The following is a 17,580-nucleotide window of genomic DNA, read 5'->3' on the forward strand; positions in this document are numbered from 1 at the left end:
AACCAAATAGAAAGCAGTAAACACCTACCGCCCCGGGATCAGGGCCGGGCAGGGACCTGTCCTGGTGGCCTTCAGATGGGGGGCAGGGCTCAGGAGGGCGTCGTTACTGAGCCCCCGCCTGCCAGTGGTGCAGCACACACCCTCTCCTAGAAAGTCCTCCCAGCCACCTTGGGAGGTAGGTATTTTCTTCCCCATTTTATACAGGAGTAGGAAACTGAGTCTTCAAGTTGCCAGGTAGCTAATCTGAGTGACCTTGGTAGGAGGTGACAGACCTGGGGTTGGGCACAGACGCCTGAGCTGCCTCAGAGGACGCGGTGGTACGAGGTGCCTCCTCAGGTGCTGCTTCACACTTGGAACCCGTGGCCTGAGAGCCCGGACGGTCCACCTCACATTCCTGTTTGCAGCTTGTGCATAGAAGCTGCCTTTCTTCCTACTAGGGAATTTTAGGTATGAACTTGAGTTCTAAGCAGGGCTCTAGGGCATGGGAGAGAGGAACTGGAGAAGAAAACTGATAGAAAAGAAAGGCAACATACAAAGCCCAGAGCCCAGGTCTTTGGAATGAGAAACCCTTGGGCAGTCATCAGGAGGGCACCAGGTCGGCAGGGTCTGTCCTTTACAAGTGGTGTGTGGATGTCTCATCCCCCAAGTTGCGATGCCTGTCCACCTAGAACTGGGTAACAAGGTAATTCTGAAATGACTTCAGGCCTGCTCACTCTGACTTACATAGCCACCAGGATCTGAGGGGCGGAGTCTTTTTTTAGAATCTGGGATCTTTTCCACAAAAGTTTCTGAATACTGAGCATAGTATAGATTTGGAGGAGGGCCTGCATGTAGTAGATAGTAAATATTTCCTGAATTCATCCAAGGGTTCATCTCCAGGTGCAAACTGAAGCCTCTGGCAGGGTCACAGCGTGTTGAGGGTGACGACATGATCTCAGTCATTCCATTTGTCCCCAGACCCTGGCCTGGCGTGTGGCACAGAGCATACATTTGACAAATGTTTGCTGGTTGGATGAATGTATAAGTGAATGGCCACTTGTCCCTCCACGATGTGGAGGGCTATTGGTCAGGCTGCCCTAGGCTCTTTTAACTGGGATGGTGAGTATGTATTGAGCCTCTTTTACACTAGCCTCCAGCACTAAGATCGATTCACCCAGGCCACAGGGCTCCACTTGTATCCTTGAATGTGAATTTGTTCCTTTTGGTTGGGAGCAAAAGGTCTGAGATGGGCAGAATATGGAACTAGCTAGATGCACGCCATGAAGAGTCACTGGAGTGGTCTGACAGCAGGACAGGCAGGAGAGAGGGCTTGCTTTAAATCGGACACCGTCAGCACGGCCGGTGAGAGCCGTGCCCTGGCTGAGTGCCGGCGAGCCACGGCTGGAGCTGCCCCACGTGACCTTGCGCTCGCATGACACTGCTCAGCCAGGAAGACTGCGGGGCCTGCTTGCGTTGGCCGGTGTTAGAGAGCGGTTTTCTCGTGCCCTCAGTGGCGCTGTGCTCTTGAGAACGAAGGAGGCTGACTGGCTGGCTTCAGGCTACCAGGCACGGGGCTTCCAGTAGGGAATGCGGAAGGCACTGTCTTGTTGGGCCCCGAAACACTGTCTTATCAGTTCTCTCAGGCTTTGGTGAATTGATCGATCCTTGCCAGGACCCTGCAGACCCTGGGCCAGCAGCTATAACTTGGATGTGCTGAAGTACAGGCCTTTTCGGGGTTCTGTGGAGCCCCATCCCGCTCTTGGTATTTGTTATCATAGTGTCTACTGTGACTCCAGCCAGTTTCCATACTGTACTTCAACTCCTGCACGCATAGATTTGCAAGGTCAGGGCAAATGCTTCCCAAGACAGCACCCTCTCATCTCAGCAAGTTGTTCCCCACGTGCTGCGTTATCGTCTGAGTTACTTTGTGAAGCTCTGCTGATAGAGGCACCCCCCTCCAACCTGGGTACTAAATTTGGAGAGCAATTTCCGTTTGGCTTTTTGCGTCCTCCAGAGAGGGCAGGCGGCCTGCGGTGTTGCCTGCAGCCAGCTGTCTGTGGCTTAGCCCTTGAAAGCGTGGACAGGACTTGGAGACATCAAAGCTCAGTTGATGCTGGGCCCATAGGGGCACCTGCTGGGAATGGATTTAACAGTTTTGGGGGCTTCCCTGGTGGCGCAGTGGTTAAGAATCCGCCTGCCAATGCAGGAGACATGGGTTCGAGCCCTGGTCCGGGAAGATCCCACATGCCGCAGAGCAACTAAGCTCATGTGCCACAACTACTGAGCCTGCACTCTAGAGCCCGCGAGCCACAGCTACTGAGCCCATGTGCCACAACTACTGAGCCTGCATGCCTAGAGCCTGTGCTCCGCAACAAGAGAAGCCACCACCATGAGAAGCCCGCGCACCACAACGAAGAGTAGCCCCCACTTGCTGCAACTAGAGAAAGCCCGCACGCAGCGATGAAGACCCAATGCAGCCAAAAATAAATAAACAAAAAATAAATAAAGTTATTAAAAAAACAGTTGTGGGAAGTGACATGGTTTATTCTGTGTTTAGGCTGGGATCATAGAAGAGATGTTAGAGGACACTTTTGAAAGCATGGATGATCAAGAAGAAATGGAAGAAGCAGCAGAAATGGAAATTGACAAAATTCTGTTTGAAATCACCGCAGGTATGACCCAAGATCCTTCCTCTTTCCCCTCTCCTTTTATGGCCGTTCTTCTTGCATTCGCAAGATTAACTAGCAGCTTTTTCTTTAGATTATAACTCCCTTCTGCCTATCTTATTTTAGATTAGAACCAAAATTCTAACAATCACAATCCTTAGTTATTATGACTTTGATATCATTAGAAGTTGGTGTTTGCACACATTTGTCATAGTGAGAAAACCCCACCAGAACAGCTGTTTTATTGCCCCTCTTCTGTTTCTTGTCAAACTGAACCAGGTATGAAGGACAGAGAAAATGAGGGGCCACTTGCTTAAGCTGATGTTTTGTTGATCTGCGTGCTGTTCCTTTCCAGGGGCCTTGGGCAAAGCACCTAGTAAGGTGACCGACGCCCTCCCAGAGCCTGAACTTCCAGGAGCGATGGCCGCCTCAGAAGATGAGGAGGAGGAAGAGGCACTGGAGGCCATGCAGTCCCGTCTGGCCACACTCCGCAGCTAGGGCTGCCCAGCCAGGCCCACAGGCTCTCCTCCGGCCCTGTCATCGGGCGCGCACTCCTCGAAGCCTCCGCCATTTTCTGTATCTCTTGCACTACACCTCTGGGTGAGGCACTGCGTTCTGGAGAACGTTCTCTGCTAATCTCTCTTCACTCTCTGCAGAGGTTTGGGGATCTCAATGGAATCGTTTTGAGAGGTGGTGTAATAAATGCATCATTTTCAGCAGAATAAACAGAAGTATCTTTTGGGGGATGAGGGCAAAGAAGTCTGTCTTCTCACGAAGCACTTCTGAGAATAGAGTCGATTGCCTGAATGTTGAGGACTCTCTATTTTTTTTTGTCTGTAAAACACTATATAAATGGATTTTAATAAATTTCTGCTTTAACACTTGGTCTCATTGTAGATTGTTGGGTGCAATGAACTTTCAAGGTGTTTGCTGTCCCAAATTATTTTATATGTTGGCCTTGGAAAGAGGAGGTGCTATAGCACGGCACATGGGATTCGGAAGCTCAGCTGAAAGGGCTTCTGTTCTGTGGACCTGCTCCCCAGCCTTCACAGATGTGCTGTGTGAGCTACTCTTCTGCTTTTTGTCATCTGTGTAAGCAAAAGTATGCTTGGGAATTGTGACCCCTTGTCTTGTTGGCTGGGTAACTATATCATGTGTGTCCTGAGGGGTGTGTGTGTGTCTGTACCTTTCCTCCCTTTCCCTCCCATTGCAAGTTGCAGACAGCTGTGAGATTAGGACTCTCTCACCCTCTGATTGCCTTTCCCTGCGTTAAGCTGATTGTCTTGGATGCATGGGATATGGGCCTACCTTTCAGTGCTTTCTCAAAGCCAGGAGCTGACCGGTGAAAGAGGCATGGTGTGGTCATGCATTGTAAACAACTCACACATTTCTAAGTTATATTTTGAAATAATTCAGCAGTAGCAATTTATATTTGTGTGGGCTTGACCGTTTACAAAGCTGTTTAACATATGTAATCATTCAGTCTTCACAAATCAGGAAAACAGCTCAGCTTGCTGAAGTGACATATCCTAAATCACAGTCACGAAGTGGCAGAACTGGGGTTCAACCCAGGTCCCTCTGGTCCAAGTCTTGTGCCCTAAACAGGTAGGAAAAATACCCCAACCACTCTCTCCCAGGTTGGTTTTGTAGATTGTATGGAGAAATCCAAGTGTATCAGATGTGCTGCAGCAAGGGCCTTCTAGTCTCATCCTGCAAAATGGGAATCTTCAATCCAGGGGACCATCCTATTGCTCTTGATTTCATCTTTAGGATACAGTTTGTTGTTTAAGTAAACATTATTTTTCAGAGAAGTTTTAGGTTCAGAGCACAATTGAGCAGAAAATAGAGTTCCCATGTACACCTCTGGCCCTGACACAGGCACCGTCTCCCACTTATATGTACTGACATCTCACACCCCACAAGTACATTTACTCCTGGAATCATACAGTACGTAGCCCTTTCACATTGGCTTCTTACATTTAGTAATATGCATGTAAGTTTCCTCCATGTCTTTTCATGGCTTGACAGGCCATTTCTTTTTAGTGCTAAATAATATTCCATTGTCTGCATGCACCACACGATCCACTCACCTATGGAAGGACATCTTGGTTGCTTCAAAGTTTTGGCAATTGTGAATAAACCCATAAATGTCTGTGTGCAGGTCTTTGTGTAGACATGCATTTCAACTATTTAGGTGAATACCAAGGAGCACAGTTGCTGCATCTTACGGTAAGAGTATGTCTAGTTTTGTAAAAAACTGACAGTCTTCCAAAGTGGCTGTATCTTTTTGCATTCCCGCCAGCAATGATGAGCGTTCCTATTGCTCCACATCCTCATGAGCATTTGGTGGTGTGTTTTGGATTTTGACTATCCTAATAAGTGTGTAATGGTATCTTGTTTTAATTTGCATTTCCCTGATGATATATGATGTTGAACATCTCTTTATGTGCTTTTTTGCCATATGTATATATTCTTCGGTGAGGTATCTGTTTAGAACTTTTGCCCATTTTTAATTGGGTTGTTTCTTATTGCTGAGTTTTAAGACTTCTTCGTATACTGTGGATAATAGTGCTTTATCAGAAATACATTTTGCAAACATTTCCTCCCAATCGTGGCTTGTTTTCTTATTCTCTTCACATTGTTTTTCACAGAGCAGTTTTTAATATTAATGAAGTCCATCTTACCAATTATTTATTTCATGATAGTGCCTTTGATATTGGATCGTAAAAGTCATTGCCATACCCAAGGTCACCTAGAGTTTCTGTGTTATTTTGTTAGTAGTCTTATAGTTTTTGTATTTTACATTTAGGTCTGTGATCTGTGTTAATTCTTGTAAAGCATGTAACGTCTGTGTCTAGATTGATTTCTTTGCATGTGGATGTCCAGTTATTCCAGCACCATTTGTTGAAAAGACTATCTTTGCTGAAATATACTGCCCTTGCTGCTTCATCAAAGATCAGTTGACTATATTTATGTGGGCCTATTTTGGGGCTCTCTATTCTGTTCCATTGATGTATTTGCTTATTTTTTGCCAATACCAAATTGTCTTGATTACTGTAGCTTAATAGTAAGTCGTGAAGTCAGGTAGCATCAGTCCTCCAACGTTGTTCTTCTTCAGTAGTGTTGTCTATTCTGGGTCTCTTGCCTCTATATAAACTTCAGAATTCATCTGTCAATATCCACAAAACTTGCTGGGATTTTGATTGGGACTGCTTTGAATCTGTAAGTCGAGAGGAACCGACATATTGACAGGATATAGTTTTATGATCGCATTTATCTGGCTATTTTATTCACAGAATGATTTTGGAATTAAGGAATGCTCATAATCCCTGAGCATTTTTGTCCTTATGTGGATAATCAAAGTTTCTCCAGGTGCATGGATGGACAGAAGAATGATGAGCACTGTTTCCACCATTCAAATAAAATGATCTAAATGTAGGGTTGGTTTGTTTTAATTGTTTGAAGAGGTCCTGGTTTTTCCATTCCTGTTTTCAGGCTAAGGAAAGAGCATTCTTGGCTCGTTACCAGGCCGCATATTCCATTTTCCCTCAATGCTCTGTTGGGTATCACTGGAAGCAAGGTGAGTCAGATACTCTCCTGGACCTGGGAAGGTCTGCAATCCGGAAAGGGAAATCATGGTGTCAACGCCTGCAATAAAAGTTTTCCTCTAAACCTCAGGCCCTTGATTTAGGTCCGGCACCAGCAGCACCAGCTCCCACTCTCCCCACCCTCTCCACAGATGAATTTACTTGGTGCCCAAAAAAAACCCAATTTAAAGGGTTGCATTCCAGAATAGCATTCCACACTGCCAACTCATCTGTTTTGTCTTCAGGCACAGCTTACTCTTTAAAAATCACTGTCCAGCTTATGGTGATCACCCAGCAGTTCGTTCTAGGCAGATGATAACTTTACTTTCTCTGTCCCTCCCCACTCTCCCCATGTTGTCCATCAAAGACACCTTCCTGAGCCCTTGCCAATTGTACTGCTCACCTGGGCTTAGGCCCTTTATCGTGTCATATACTTAAAGGTGTGTCTCAGAACTCCTGGAGAGAAGGGGTTATGACTCATATTTGTTCCAAAATAGTACTAGTCATGCCTGCCTCTGCACCTCTCCCTAAAATCCAACCCCATAACTGTATTTATGGAAACAACTGTGAAAAATCAAAGCTTTGAAAAACTGGACAGTTTTCCTTGTCCTATCCTAGTGACAGATGCTCTTCAAATGCTATTCTGTATTACCAATAAGAAAGGCTCAGAAGTGAAAATAAACTTGCGAAATGTTTGGTTGAAATAAACATAAAGCAGGTTTTTTTTTAACTTTTCACAGCCTTTCCATATGCTTTTACCAATTTATTTAACCAAGCAGTTTCCTTTTGAGATACCAGATTGAATATTTCCTAGCCACTGAACCATTTCAGAAATCCAAGTCTGAACCCCAGTAGGGAAATACTGTTTCTTAAGGAAGTTCTCATTTACATATAATTAATTATAGTTTTATAATATATTTATAGAGTTGTGAGCAAAATGGAGGAGTAGGTAGCTCCAAACACCCATCCTTCCAAAGAAACACCGAAAAAAGTACCAGAAACTGTCAGAACCAACTTTGTCAGAACTCTGGAAAACAAAGGCTTATAGCAACCAAGAAGATGCTGTATTAAGAAAAAAGAAACTTAAAAACAGAAAGAAAGCTTTGTGGCATTTTTACTTGCCCTGGACAAACCTCTCTCCCGGCTTGGCAGTGGTCTTGAAGATGGCAGCCCACTTTCTCAAATGTGAGACCCTGGTCCCTAGTCCCAGGGAAAGAGAGGAGACCTTATTCCTGAATTGTCCTGTTTGCCCCAATCTGAGGGCCATCCTGAAAGACTAAAGGTGCTCATCTCTGGTTTGCCTATCTTGGAATTTATTCAGGGAGGAAAAGCAGCAAGCTTTGCTTGAAAACATGTTAAGGATTTTTTTTTTTTTTTTTTAATGTGCAGAGCTACCTGGGGCAAAAGATTACAAGAGACTGCTCAAAACCTGGGAGGAAAAGCCAGGGAGAGGATTTCTTTGGGATATTAGTGCATTCAAAGGCAATTGTGTATACTGGGGAATTTAGAAAAGCAGGACAGGAATTATGCTCAGAAAAGACCTGAAAACACCCCAGTTTTCACCACTGCTTGACCTATAGGCTTGGTGCATTCAGAAAGTGAAGGCTGAGGCAGAATCATAAATGGTCTGGCTAAGTGTTAAGAGTGTCCCAGCACAGAGCCAATCCATAGAAGATTGGGAGAGGTGTTTTTGTTTGTTTTTTAAGGTTCTGAGATTCAAGGAAATTTCTGTCAAAACACTGGCTGGACACAGCTAAGCCTTCAATAATTCAGAACAGAAAAATCCCTGGGAAGGGGGAGATTCTGATTTCCAGAATTATTCTGGAATATTGGAATGTCCCATTTGCAACAACAACAACAAAATCACAAAGCATACGAAGAAAACGGAAAGTACAGCCCATTCAAAGGAAAAAAATTAAATTTACAGAAACCATCCCTGAGGAAGCCCAGATACCACATTTGCTAGACAAAGAATTTAAGCCAGCTGTCTCAGATACGCTTTAGAGGTAAAGAAAACCAGGAAAATAATATACAAACAAAATGAGAATATCAGTAAAGAGAAATAATAAAAAGGAACCACATAGAAATTCTGGAGCTGGAAAGTACAAAAACTGAAATGAAAAAAAATACACTAAAGGGTTCAGCACATTTGAGGAGGAAGAAGAAAAAATAGGGAAACTTGAAGATAGAACAACTGAAATGATCCAGTCTGAGAAGCAGAAAGAAGAATGAACACCACCCAAGGGACTTGTGGGAGACATCAAGCTCACCAACATGTGCATTATGGGAGGACCAGAAGGATAAGAGAAAAAGGAGCAAAAAGAATATTTGAAGAAATAATGACTGAAAACCTCCCATATCTGAAAGATACTAACCTATACATGCAAATAGCTCAACAGATTCCAAGCAAGATAAAATCAAAGGGATCCACGCTAAAACTCATTATAGTCGAATTGTTGAAAAGAGACAGAGAATCTTGAAAGCAGCAAAAGAGAAGCAACTCCTCATGTACAAGGGATCCTCAATAAGATTAACATCTAATTTCTCATCGGAAAGCATAGAAGCCAGAGGCAGTGGGGTGACGTATTTTAGGTGCTGAAAGAAAAAACTTTCAATGAAGAATTCTACATCCAGCAAAACTATCCTTCAAGAGTGAAGGAGAGGGACTTCCCTGGTGGTGCAGTAGTTAAGAATCCGCCTGCCAGTGCAGGGGACACGGGTTTGATCCCTGGTCCGGGAGGATCCCACATGCCGCGGAGCAACTAAGCCCGTGCGCCACAACTACTGAGCCTGCACTCTAGAGCCCGTGAGCCGCAACTACTGAAGCCCACGTGCCTAGAGCCTGTGCTCTACAACAAGAGAAGCCACCACAATGAAAAGCACGAGCACCTCAATGAAGAGTAGCCCCTGCTCACCGCAACTAGAAAAAACATAGGCAGAACAAAATCGCAGCAAGATCTTTTTTGACTCACTTCCTAGAGTAATGGAAATAAATACAAAAATAAACAAATGGGACCTAAGTAAACTTAAAAGCTTTTACACAGCAAAGGAAACCATAAACAAGACGAAAAGACAACCCTCAGAATAGGAGAAAATATTTGCAAATGAAGAAACTGACAAGGGATTAATCTCCAAAATATACAAACAGCTCATGCAGCTCAAAATAAAAAAAAACCCAATCAAAAAATGGACAGGGCTTCCCTGGTGGCGCAGTGGTTGAGAGTCCACCTGCGACACGGGTTCATGCCCCGGTCCGGGAAGATCCCACATGCCGCAGAGCGGCTGGGCCCGTGAGCCATGGCCTCTGAGCCTGCGCGTCCGGAGCCTGTGCTCCACAACGGGAGAGGCCACAACAGTGAGAGGCCTGTGTACTGCAAAAAAAAAAAAAAAAAAAAGGACAGAAGACCTAAATAGACATTTCTCCAAAGAAGACATACAGATGGCCAACAAACACATGAAAGGATGCTCAACATCACTAATCATTAGAGAAATGCAAATCAAAACTACAATGAGGTATCACCTCACACCAGCCAGAATAGCCATCATCAAAAAATCTACAAACAGTAAATGCTGGAGAGGGTGTGGAGAAAGGGAACCCTCTTGCACTGTTGGTGGGAATGTAAACTGATACAGCCACTACGGAAAACAGTATGGAGGCTCCTTAAAGAACTAAAAATAGAACTACCACATGACCCAGCAATCCCACTACGGGGCATATAACCCTGAGAAAACCATAATTCAAAAAGAGACATGTACCACAATGTTCATTGCAGCTCTATTTACAATAGCCAGGAGATGGAAACAACCTAAGTGTCCATCATCGGATGAATGGATAAAGAAGATGTGGCACATATATACAATGGAATATTACTCAGCCATAAAAAGAAACGAAATTGAGTTATTTGTAGTGAGGTGGATGGACCTAGACTCTGTCATACAGAGTGAAGTAAGAGAAAAATACCATATGGTAACACATATATGTGGAATCTAAAGAAGAAGAATGGTTCTGAAGAACCTAGGGGCAGGACAGGAGTAAAGACGCAGATGTAGAGAATGGACTTGAGGACATGGGGAGGGGGAAGGGTAAGCTGGGACGAAGTGAGAGAGTGGCATGAACATATATACACTACCAAATGTAAAATAGATAGCTAGTGGGAAGCAGCTGCCTAGCACAGGGAGATCAGCTCGGTGCTTTGTGACCACCTAGAGGAGTGGGATAGGGAGGGTGGGAGGGAGGGAGATGCAAGAGGGAGGAGATATGGGGATATGTGTATATGTATAGCTGATTCACTTTGTTATAAAACAGAAACCAACACACCATTGTAAAGCAATTATACTCCAATAAAGATGTTAAAAAATTTTTTTATTTAATACACTTAACCTACTAGTTTAGCCTAGCCTACCTTAAATGTACTCAGAACGCTTACATTAGCCCATAGTTGGGCAAAATCATCTGACACAAGCCTATTTAATAATAAAGTGTCGAATATCTCATGTAATTTATTGAATACTGTACTTGAAAGTGAAAAACAGAATGGCTGTAAGGGTACTGACCAGTAGTGTACCCAGCTGAAAGCACACTGGATTTGAAGAATTTTGAAGGATTGAACTACAGTTAACTGCTGGATGATGGGGATGCTACAGCCACAGGTCATCAGTCCCTCTTCTGATGAGGCTTGAGAATAGCCAGTAGAAAGATCTGGGGCATTGACACTTGGTTTAGCTGGCATACTGTTTGTTCTTCGGGAAGATAACCAGTTTTGACTGCACAGTTTTTCTTCTCTGTGGTAAGCAAGAGCTTCCTGTATCTGCCTGCCAGGTCTTGCCAATCTCTTGTAATTAACATCCATACACCACTGGTGATAACAGCAAACGCCTCTGCCAGTTTCTTTGCTGTGAACTTTCTTGGTGCCTCGGGTATAACTTCTTCCTCTGCCTCAACTTCTTCTTTCTTCCTCCAGTTCAATCAGCTCTTCATTGGAAGGCTCTTCAGCCTCGATGCTGAGAAGCTCATGAATATCCTCTTTATCAACGTCCAATTCTAGCTGCCTCCCAAGCACTAGAAGCTTGTTACTTTACTGTTTCGGCAACAGTAGAATCTTTGTTAAAAGCCTTTCCGTGCGTCCATGTAGAACTTTCTTCCAAATGCCATTCATGCATTGCTGTGTGACTTCTTCCCATGCTGCAGTGATGGTTCACATTTAGAGCATGGTTGTGTTTGGAAGCGAATACACCACCTTTACATCAGGATGCATGTCACAGACATGCTGTGGATGCCCTGGAGCTTTGTCCAAGATCAGCTGGAATGGGATGTTGTTTTGCCTACAATATTCTCTTGCCTGTGACAAACAGTTAAAAAAAAGTCTCCAAACAATGCTACTGTTTCCAGGCTTTCTTATTATGGTAAAAACAAATGGGAAGTGTATGCTTGTTCACATTCTTGAATGCTCTAGGATTCTCTAGTTGGTACATTAGGAAAGGCTTTAATTTGAACCCTGCAACATTTCCACCCAAAAGCAGTGTCAAATGGTCTCAGAATGCCTGACATTGTCTTGGACTCTATGAATGTATGTATGTTCTGGCATACAGTTCTAGAACAAGCTTGTTTCATCAATATTCACTTTGTGTTCTGGCAAATGTTTCTCATCCACAATCATCCTGTGTAGCTCTTCCTTAAAAGCTTCAACACCTTTAGCATTGCCACTTGCTGCCTCACTGTTGAATTTCACATTATGAAAATTATGATGCTTTTGAAGCACTGAAACCTCCCATGACTTGCTGTAAACACTTGTGTATAAAGAGTGAATTGAAAAGACTTCTTGCCTTAGCCTGGGTCATCAGTCAGCTAGGTGGTGTACGTTTCTGTATCTGGTCTTCCACGTGACAAGTAATTTTTCAATATCACCAATTAGCCCAGCTCTTTTCTTCGTGATGATGGTATATTTAATTGATGCTGTTTCACTGCATCATTGATTCACTTCTTATCCTTTAAGATGGTTATCATCAATGGAAAATTCCTAACTCATGTGCGATGATCATTACTGGCTTTTGCCACCTTCGTGCTGGACAATTACCTTGAGTTTCCTCTCAAGAGTAACTGCCTTCCTCTTCTTCCTACTAGAAGCAGCAGATGCAGATGGGCATTTTGCAGACATTACAGGATGTGAAAACACAAACCACAATCTGTAAAAAATGCAAGCAACACAGTACACTGAAGAGTATTGGTTGTTTACCCTCAGGATCATATGGCTGACAGGGAGCTATCAACATCCATTTCTAATAAAACTCAACAAAGTGAATATAGAGGGAACACACCTGAATATATATGGTGTCATATATGACAAGGCCATAGCTAACGTAAAACATATAGTAAAAAATAAAAAAGGAAAATCTGAATAGTCTTAGATCTGTTGAAAAAACTGAATCCTCTGTTAAAAATCCTATTGCATGTTTTCACTGATGAAGTGCTTCTACTACACATTTTAGAAACATTACTTCACATACATTTTTAAATTTTATTTATTTATTTATTTGGCTGTGCCAGGTCTTAGTTCTGGCTGGCAGGATCTTTGTTGTGGCGTGCAGGATCTTTAGTTGCAGCACGTGAACTCTCAGTTGCGGCACGTGGGATCTAGTTCCCTGACCAGGGATCGAACCCAGGCCCTCGGCATTGGGAACATGGAGTCTTAGCCACTGGACCACCAGGGAAGCCCCGTACACATACATTTAAAGCTATAAATTCCCATCTAAGCACTGTTGTAAACTGAATTCCACCACTTTTGAATGGTTGTATTTTTATTATGCCGTTCCAAGTATCTCATTTCCATTCTGATTTTTTCTTGATCAATGGGTTACTTAGAAGTATGCTGCTTAATTTCTCGACATTTGAGAATTTCGTAGTTATCTTTGTTTTGGGGCAGTGTATGGTTCTTGAATAAGCAATGTGCACTTGAAATGAATGTGTATTTTGTAGCCACTGGCTTTAGTGTTCTAATAAATGTCAATTTGTTTGATAGGTTCAAATATTTTATACTTGTATTGGTTTTATATGTTTATTGTATCAATTACAGAAAGAGGTGGGTGAGAATCTTCAACTGTAATTGTGAACTTGTTTTCTCCTTTAATTTTGTCAAATTTTGCTTCATATTACTTTGAAGTTCTGTTATTAGGTTCATACTTAGGATTATTATATCTTCCTGCTGAATTGTGAAAACAACTTCTCTCTGGTAAAACCCTATCTTTTTTTTTTTTTTTTTTTTTTTTTGCGTTATGCGGGCCTCTTCACGGTTGTGGCCTCTCCCCTTGCGGAGCACAGGCTCCGGACGCACAGGCCCAGCGGCCATGGCTCACGGGTCCAGCCGCTCCGCGGCATGTGGGACCCTCCCGGATCGGGGCACGAACCCGTGTCCCCTGCATCGGCAGGCGGACTCTCAACCACTGTGCCACCAGGGAAGCCCGGTAAAACCCTATCTTAACATCACTTTGGTATTAATATAGCCATATTTGCTTTCATACAATTAGTGTTTGCATGATATAACTTTTTCCGTGCTTTTACTTCTAACCTACAAACTGTATCTTTTGTAAGTATTATATAGTCAAGTCTTTTACTTAATCCAGTCAGACCATCTTTATCTTGCAACTGGAGCACAAGTATCGTCCACTTGTTGAAAGTTCGCTTTACACGACTTCACTTTTATGAAATACCTACATTAGTACCTGTTTTTGCTAACTGAAAGAAATCTGAAGAGGATTTTTGCTTTTACCAAAAAAAAAGGGAAAATGTGAAAACAGCATTCAGCGTTTGTTTTGCAGAGAGGTGTTACGGAGGCAGCATGCATCCTGAGCAGTGAAAGTGGCACTGCCGAGCTCCTTCCCAGGAAACTACACTCAGCATCTCAGCATCAAGGCGCCATAGCTTTGAACTGTGTCTGTGAGCATCTGCTATGTGTATTTATTTTGTGCATCCATTAGCAAGACGTGTCCTAAGGTACCTGCTTCTACGCTTGCGAAAGGTTGCAGAGGAAACCTCTACTTTCAATACTTCCAAATAGTGGGGGAAACTTGCATTTAGAGAAGTCCCACTTCTTCCTTCTTTCCTACCTTTTTAATCAATTAAAAAAATAAGAATGTCATTTTCTCATTCAACTCCAAAAGCTTTTCCTACTTGGAGTTAATTTTTATTTTGCTTAAAATATACATAACACAAAATTGACCATTTTAATCATTTTTAAGTGTACAATTCAGTGGCAGTAAGGACATTTACAATGTGGTACAACCATCACCACCATCTGTCTCCAGAATTTTTTCATCACCCAAACAGAAAGTCTGTAACCGTGAAACAGTAACTGCCAGTTCCCCTTCCTCTCAGCCCCAGTAACCATCATTCTACTTCCTCTGCTCTAGGAACATGACTGTCCCTCATATAAGTGGAATCATACAGTATCTGTCCTTTTGTGTGTCTGCCATATTTCACTTAGTATATTTTCAAGACTCATCCATGTTGTAGCCTGTGTCAGAATTTTTCCTTTTTAAGAGACTGAAAAATATTCCACTGTATAGATATGCCACATTGTTTATCTGTTCATCTATTGGGTTGTTTCCACTTCTTGGCTTTTGTGAGTAATGCTGCTATGAACATGAGTCTACAAGTACCTGCTTGAATCCTTGCTTTCAATTCTTTTTGAGTATAAACATAGCAGTGGAATTGCTGGATCATGCGTTAATTCTGTTTAACTTTTAGAGGAACTTTATCCAGACTTCTAAAAATATAGTACCACTGCTGCTTAAGATTATCCATGAATTTACAGTTTCCCTTGTACACCGTTTTTTCTTGCATCATGATGTGGGTTACTTTTTTTTCCTAAGGATATTTTTTTTCTTTTTCTTATTATTTTTTTTAAGCCTGAGGATATTCTTAAAAGTTCCTTCAGCAGGTGCCTGAAGAAAAACTCTGGCTTTTATCTGAAAATGTCAGTAAGAACAGGGAAAATAATTTTGCTGTGTCTAGACTTATTTTCAGGCATGTTCTCTGGCACAGTAAGAGTGGCATCTACTTTCTTGACTCCCCCTGTTGTTGTTAAGAAGTCAGCTGTTAAGTCTGTCACCTCTTTGAAGATCATGTTTTTCCCCATTCTGGGTACTTTTAAGAACCTAGTTGTTTTGGGTATTCTTTTAACTTATTACTGTTACTTACTACCCACAGGTGTGGATATTTTATTTATCTTGCTTGATTTAGTTAGGCTTCTTCGATCTGACATGTCAGTACTGGAAAAATTTCAGTCTCAGAATGTCACCCTCCCTCACCAGTCTCTTAATTCTCTGTCACTGATGGTCAAACCTAGACTTTTCTGTGCCCGGCTTATAAGTTAACACTTCTTTACAGTTTCCTGTTACTCAATGCTGTCTTGCGTTATTTTTACCAATCTTTCAGTTTGTAAAAGAGCTTCTTTCTGCCACTTAACGCATGTGCTGAATTTCTAATTTTAACCATCACGTGTCATTTCTGTTAAGTTCTATTCAGCTTCTTTCCAAATCTGGTCATTTCTGGCAATCTCGTTCTTTCATCATATTCCTATACTCTCATTTCTTCAAACATACTAAACATTTCAGAATATAAAATAAGTGCTGGATCATTCCAGAACCTACAAACTTTGCACATTTAATATGGCAGTTTCAGGTTTGCATTGACTCTTGCTCATGGTAGCTTTCAGTTTTCATATTTGTCTATACAATGCATTTGATTGTGAATAACAGTCCTTGGAACTATCTGTGGGACTCCTTTGAGGCCTGGCTTGAAGGTGATTTCCTCTATAGAGAATCCAAGTTTTCCTCTTCTTTTGCCTATTGGAGATTTCTAATCAACAGTGCCAATTCTAGATCCAAAACTGTATAAAGAAGCTTCTGGTAAGAAATTCCCAGGGAAGACGTTTCCCACTAAGATAGGTAGATATTTCTACTTATTCTTTTCAGAAAACTTTGTTTTTGAAAGTTCCTCCATTAAAGATTTTGGTTTGAAGTGGGCTTGACATTAGGCGGGGATCTTTGATCTCCTACTCTGAGCTCACAGGTAAAAATCCAGGCTCTAGGCCTTGTCTACGCTACTTGATTTCAATTTAATTCCTTTTAGTACAGCTACAGCTGTCTAGGAGAATCAACGAGCTATAGAAAAGTGGCTTCTTTATTTTCTTCCTTCATAGAGATGATTATTTTAGATACTACTGTTCTAAAACTGCTAGTAATTTCATTTTCCTTTGAAAACTCTTAAACTATAAAGGGTCAGAAGAGAGACAAAGAATTTTGATCTCTTACCTTTTTAGAACCATTTAACCCATCACTATTTGGTTTTTTGGTTAATTGTCATTTCTAAAGGTAGTAATCAGTGGTGTTTCTTTACAAAAGTGTGACAGGAGTTTCAACTTGGCTGGGGAGAAACTTGTTTCCATGTTAGCATTGTAATAACCACTCAAAAATCACTATAGCATCAAATTTCTGTGCTTTTAAGATGAGTTCCTGGTGCAAACTCTTACACCTGTAACACTGATGAAGTGTGTGTTGACTCTGCAACCAGAGAATAATGCCAATAAACTGAGTCAAAACATTATATGAATACTTTAATGCAAAATGCTTAACACTTAAAATTAGCAAAGCTTCATTTAAATTAAAACTCCATTTAACTAAAGATGGTTAACCCCAAGAATGGTGCAGCAGTTGACCTCTGCTATATAATGCCAATCCTAAGGCAATACAACGTCCAAACGTCGGTGGTCGCTTCCTCCACTGCCCTTCTGAACCCTAAGGGGTCGGGGAGAGGGTACTCAGACACAACAAAACACAGCCCAAATAAACTGCGTGGTGATTCCTAAGAGTTATAACCCATTTGACTAAGCTGTCCAACCACACAGCTGGGGAATAACTGCAGGTCTTGTTCCGGAGCTGATAAGGGGTTCTGTTTTTACAGCTGGGTAGAAGCTCTGCACTAGGTGAGAAGTCACAGTTTAAGGATGCATGTTCTGTAAATAGTTACTACATATACACATTTAGTGTCTGTAAACACTAGAAATATACATTAGACAGAGTACCCTTACTAGGTGGGTACAGTTTAAAAAAGATGAGGTAACATGAGTCTCAAAGTCCACAGGATTCCTGCCTGAAGAGTTTGAACAGCTGCCAGTAATTCATTTCCAATGTGCAGGGGTAAGGCGCCTCTGGGACCCTCAGGGTTTGCCAAAACTGGATTCACTGGCTTTCAGCATAGCAACCGCATCTTTCACTGCATGGTAGATAACATTCTTCACCTGAAAAAACGAGAGAAAATATGGTCAGTTTACCATGAGATCTAAAATCTGTCA

At 42.3% G+C, this 17,580-nt stretch overlaps 2 protein-coding genes across 6 annotated transcripts in view; one reads left to right on the plus strand and one right to left on the minus strand.

The window, feature by feature from the left end:
* Positions 1-3,526, plus strand: part of CHMP3 (charged multivesicular body protein 3) — a 69,198-nt gene extending 65,672 nt beyond the window's left edge. For both annotated transcript variants that reach the window (XM_060117231.1, XM_060117232.1), the window contains exons 5-6: positions 2,537-2,651; positions 3,001-3,526. In XM_060117231.1, the coding sequence (XP_059973214.1) occupies positions 2,537-2,651; positions 3,001-3,143 (258 nt within the window). In that variant the 3' untranslated portion in view covers positions 3,144-3,526. The remainder of the gene's footprint in view (positions 1-2,536; positions 2,652-3,000) is intronic.
* A 13,317-nt stretch (positions 3,527-16,843) lies between these two features.
* Positions 16,844-17,580, minus strand: part of KDM3A (lysine demethylase 3A) — a 53,449-nt gene continuing 52,712 nt past the window's right edge. For 3 of the 4 annotated variants that reach the window (XM_060117034.1, XM_060117036.1, XM_060117035.1), the window contains exon 26: positions 16,844-17,526. In XM_060117034.1, coding sequence (XP_059973017.1) covers positions 17,446-17,526 — 81 coding nt within the window. In that variant the 3' untranslated portion in view covers positions 16,844-17,445. The remainder of the gene's footprint in view (positions 17,527-17,580) is intronic. The other variant, XM_060117033.1, reaches the window with a different exon arrangement.

The sequence above is a fragment of the Mesoplodon densirostris genome, chromosome 14, assembly GCF_025265405.1.
Source record: "Mesoplodon densirostris isolate mMesDen1 chromosome 14, mMesDen1 primary haplotype, whole genome shotgun sequence".
NCBI classification, from domain to species: Eukaryota; Metazoa; Chordata; class Mammalia; order Artiodactyla; family Ziphiidae; genus Mesoplodon; species Mesoplodon densirostris.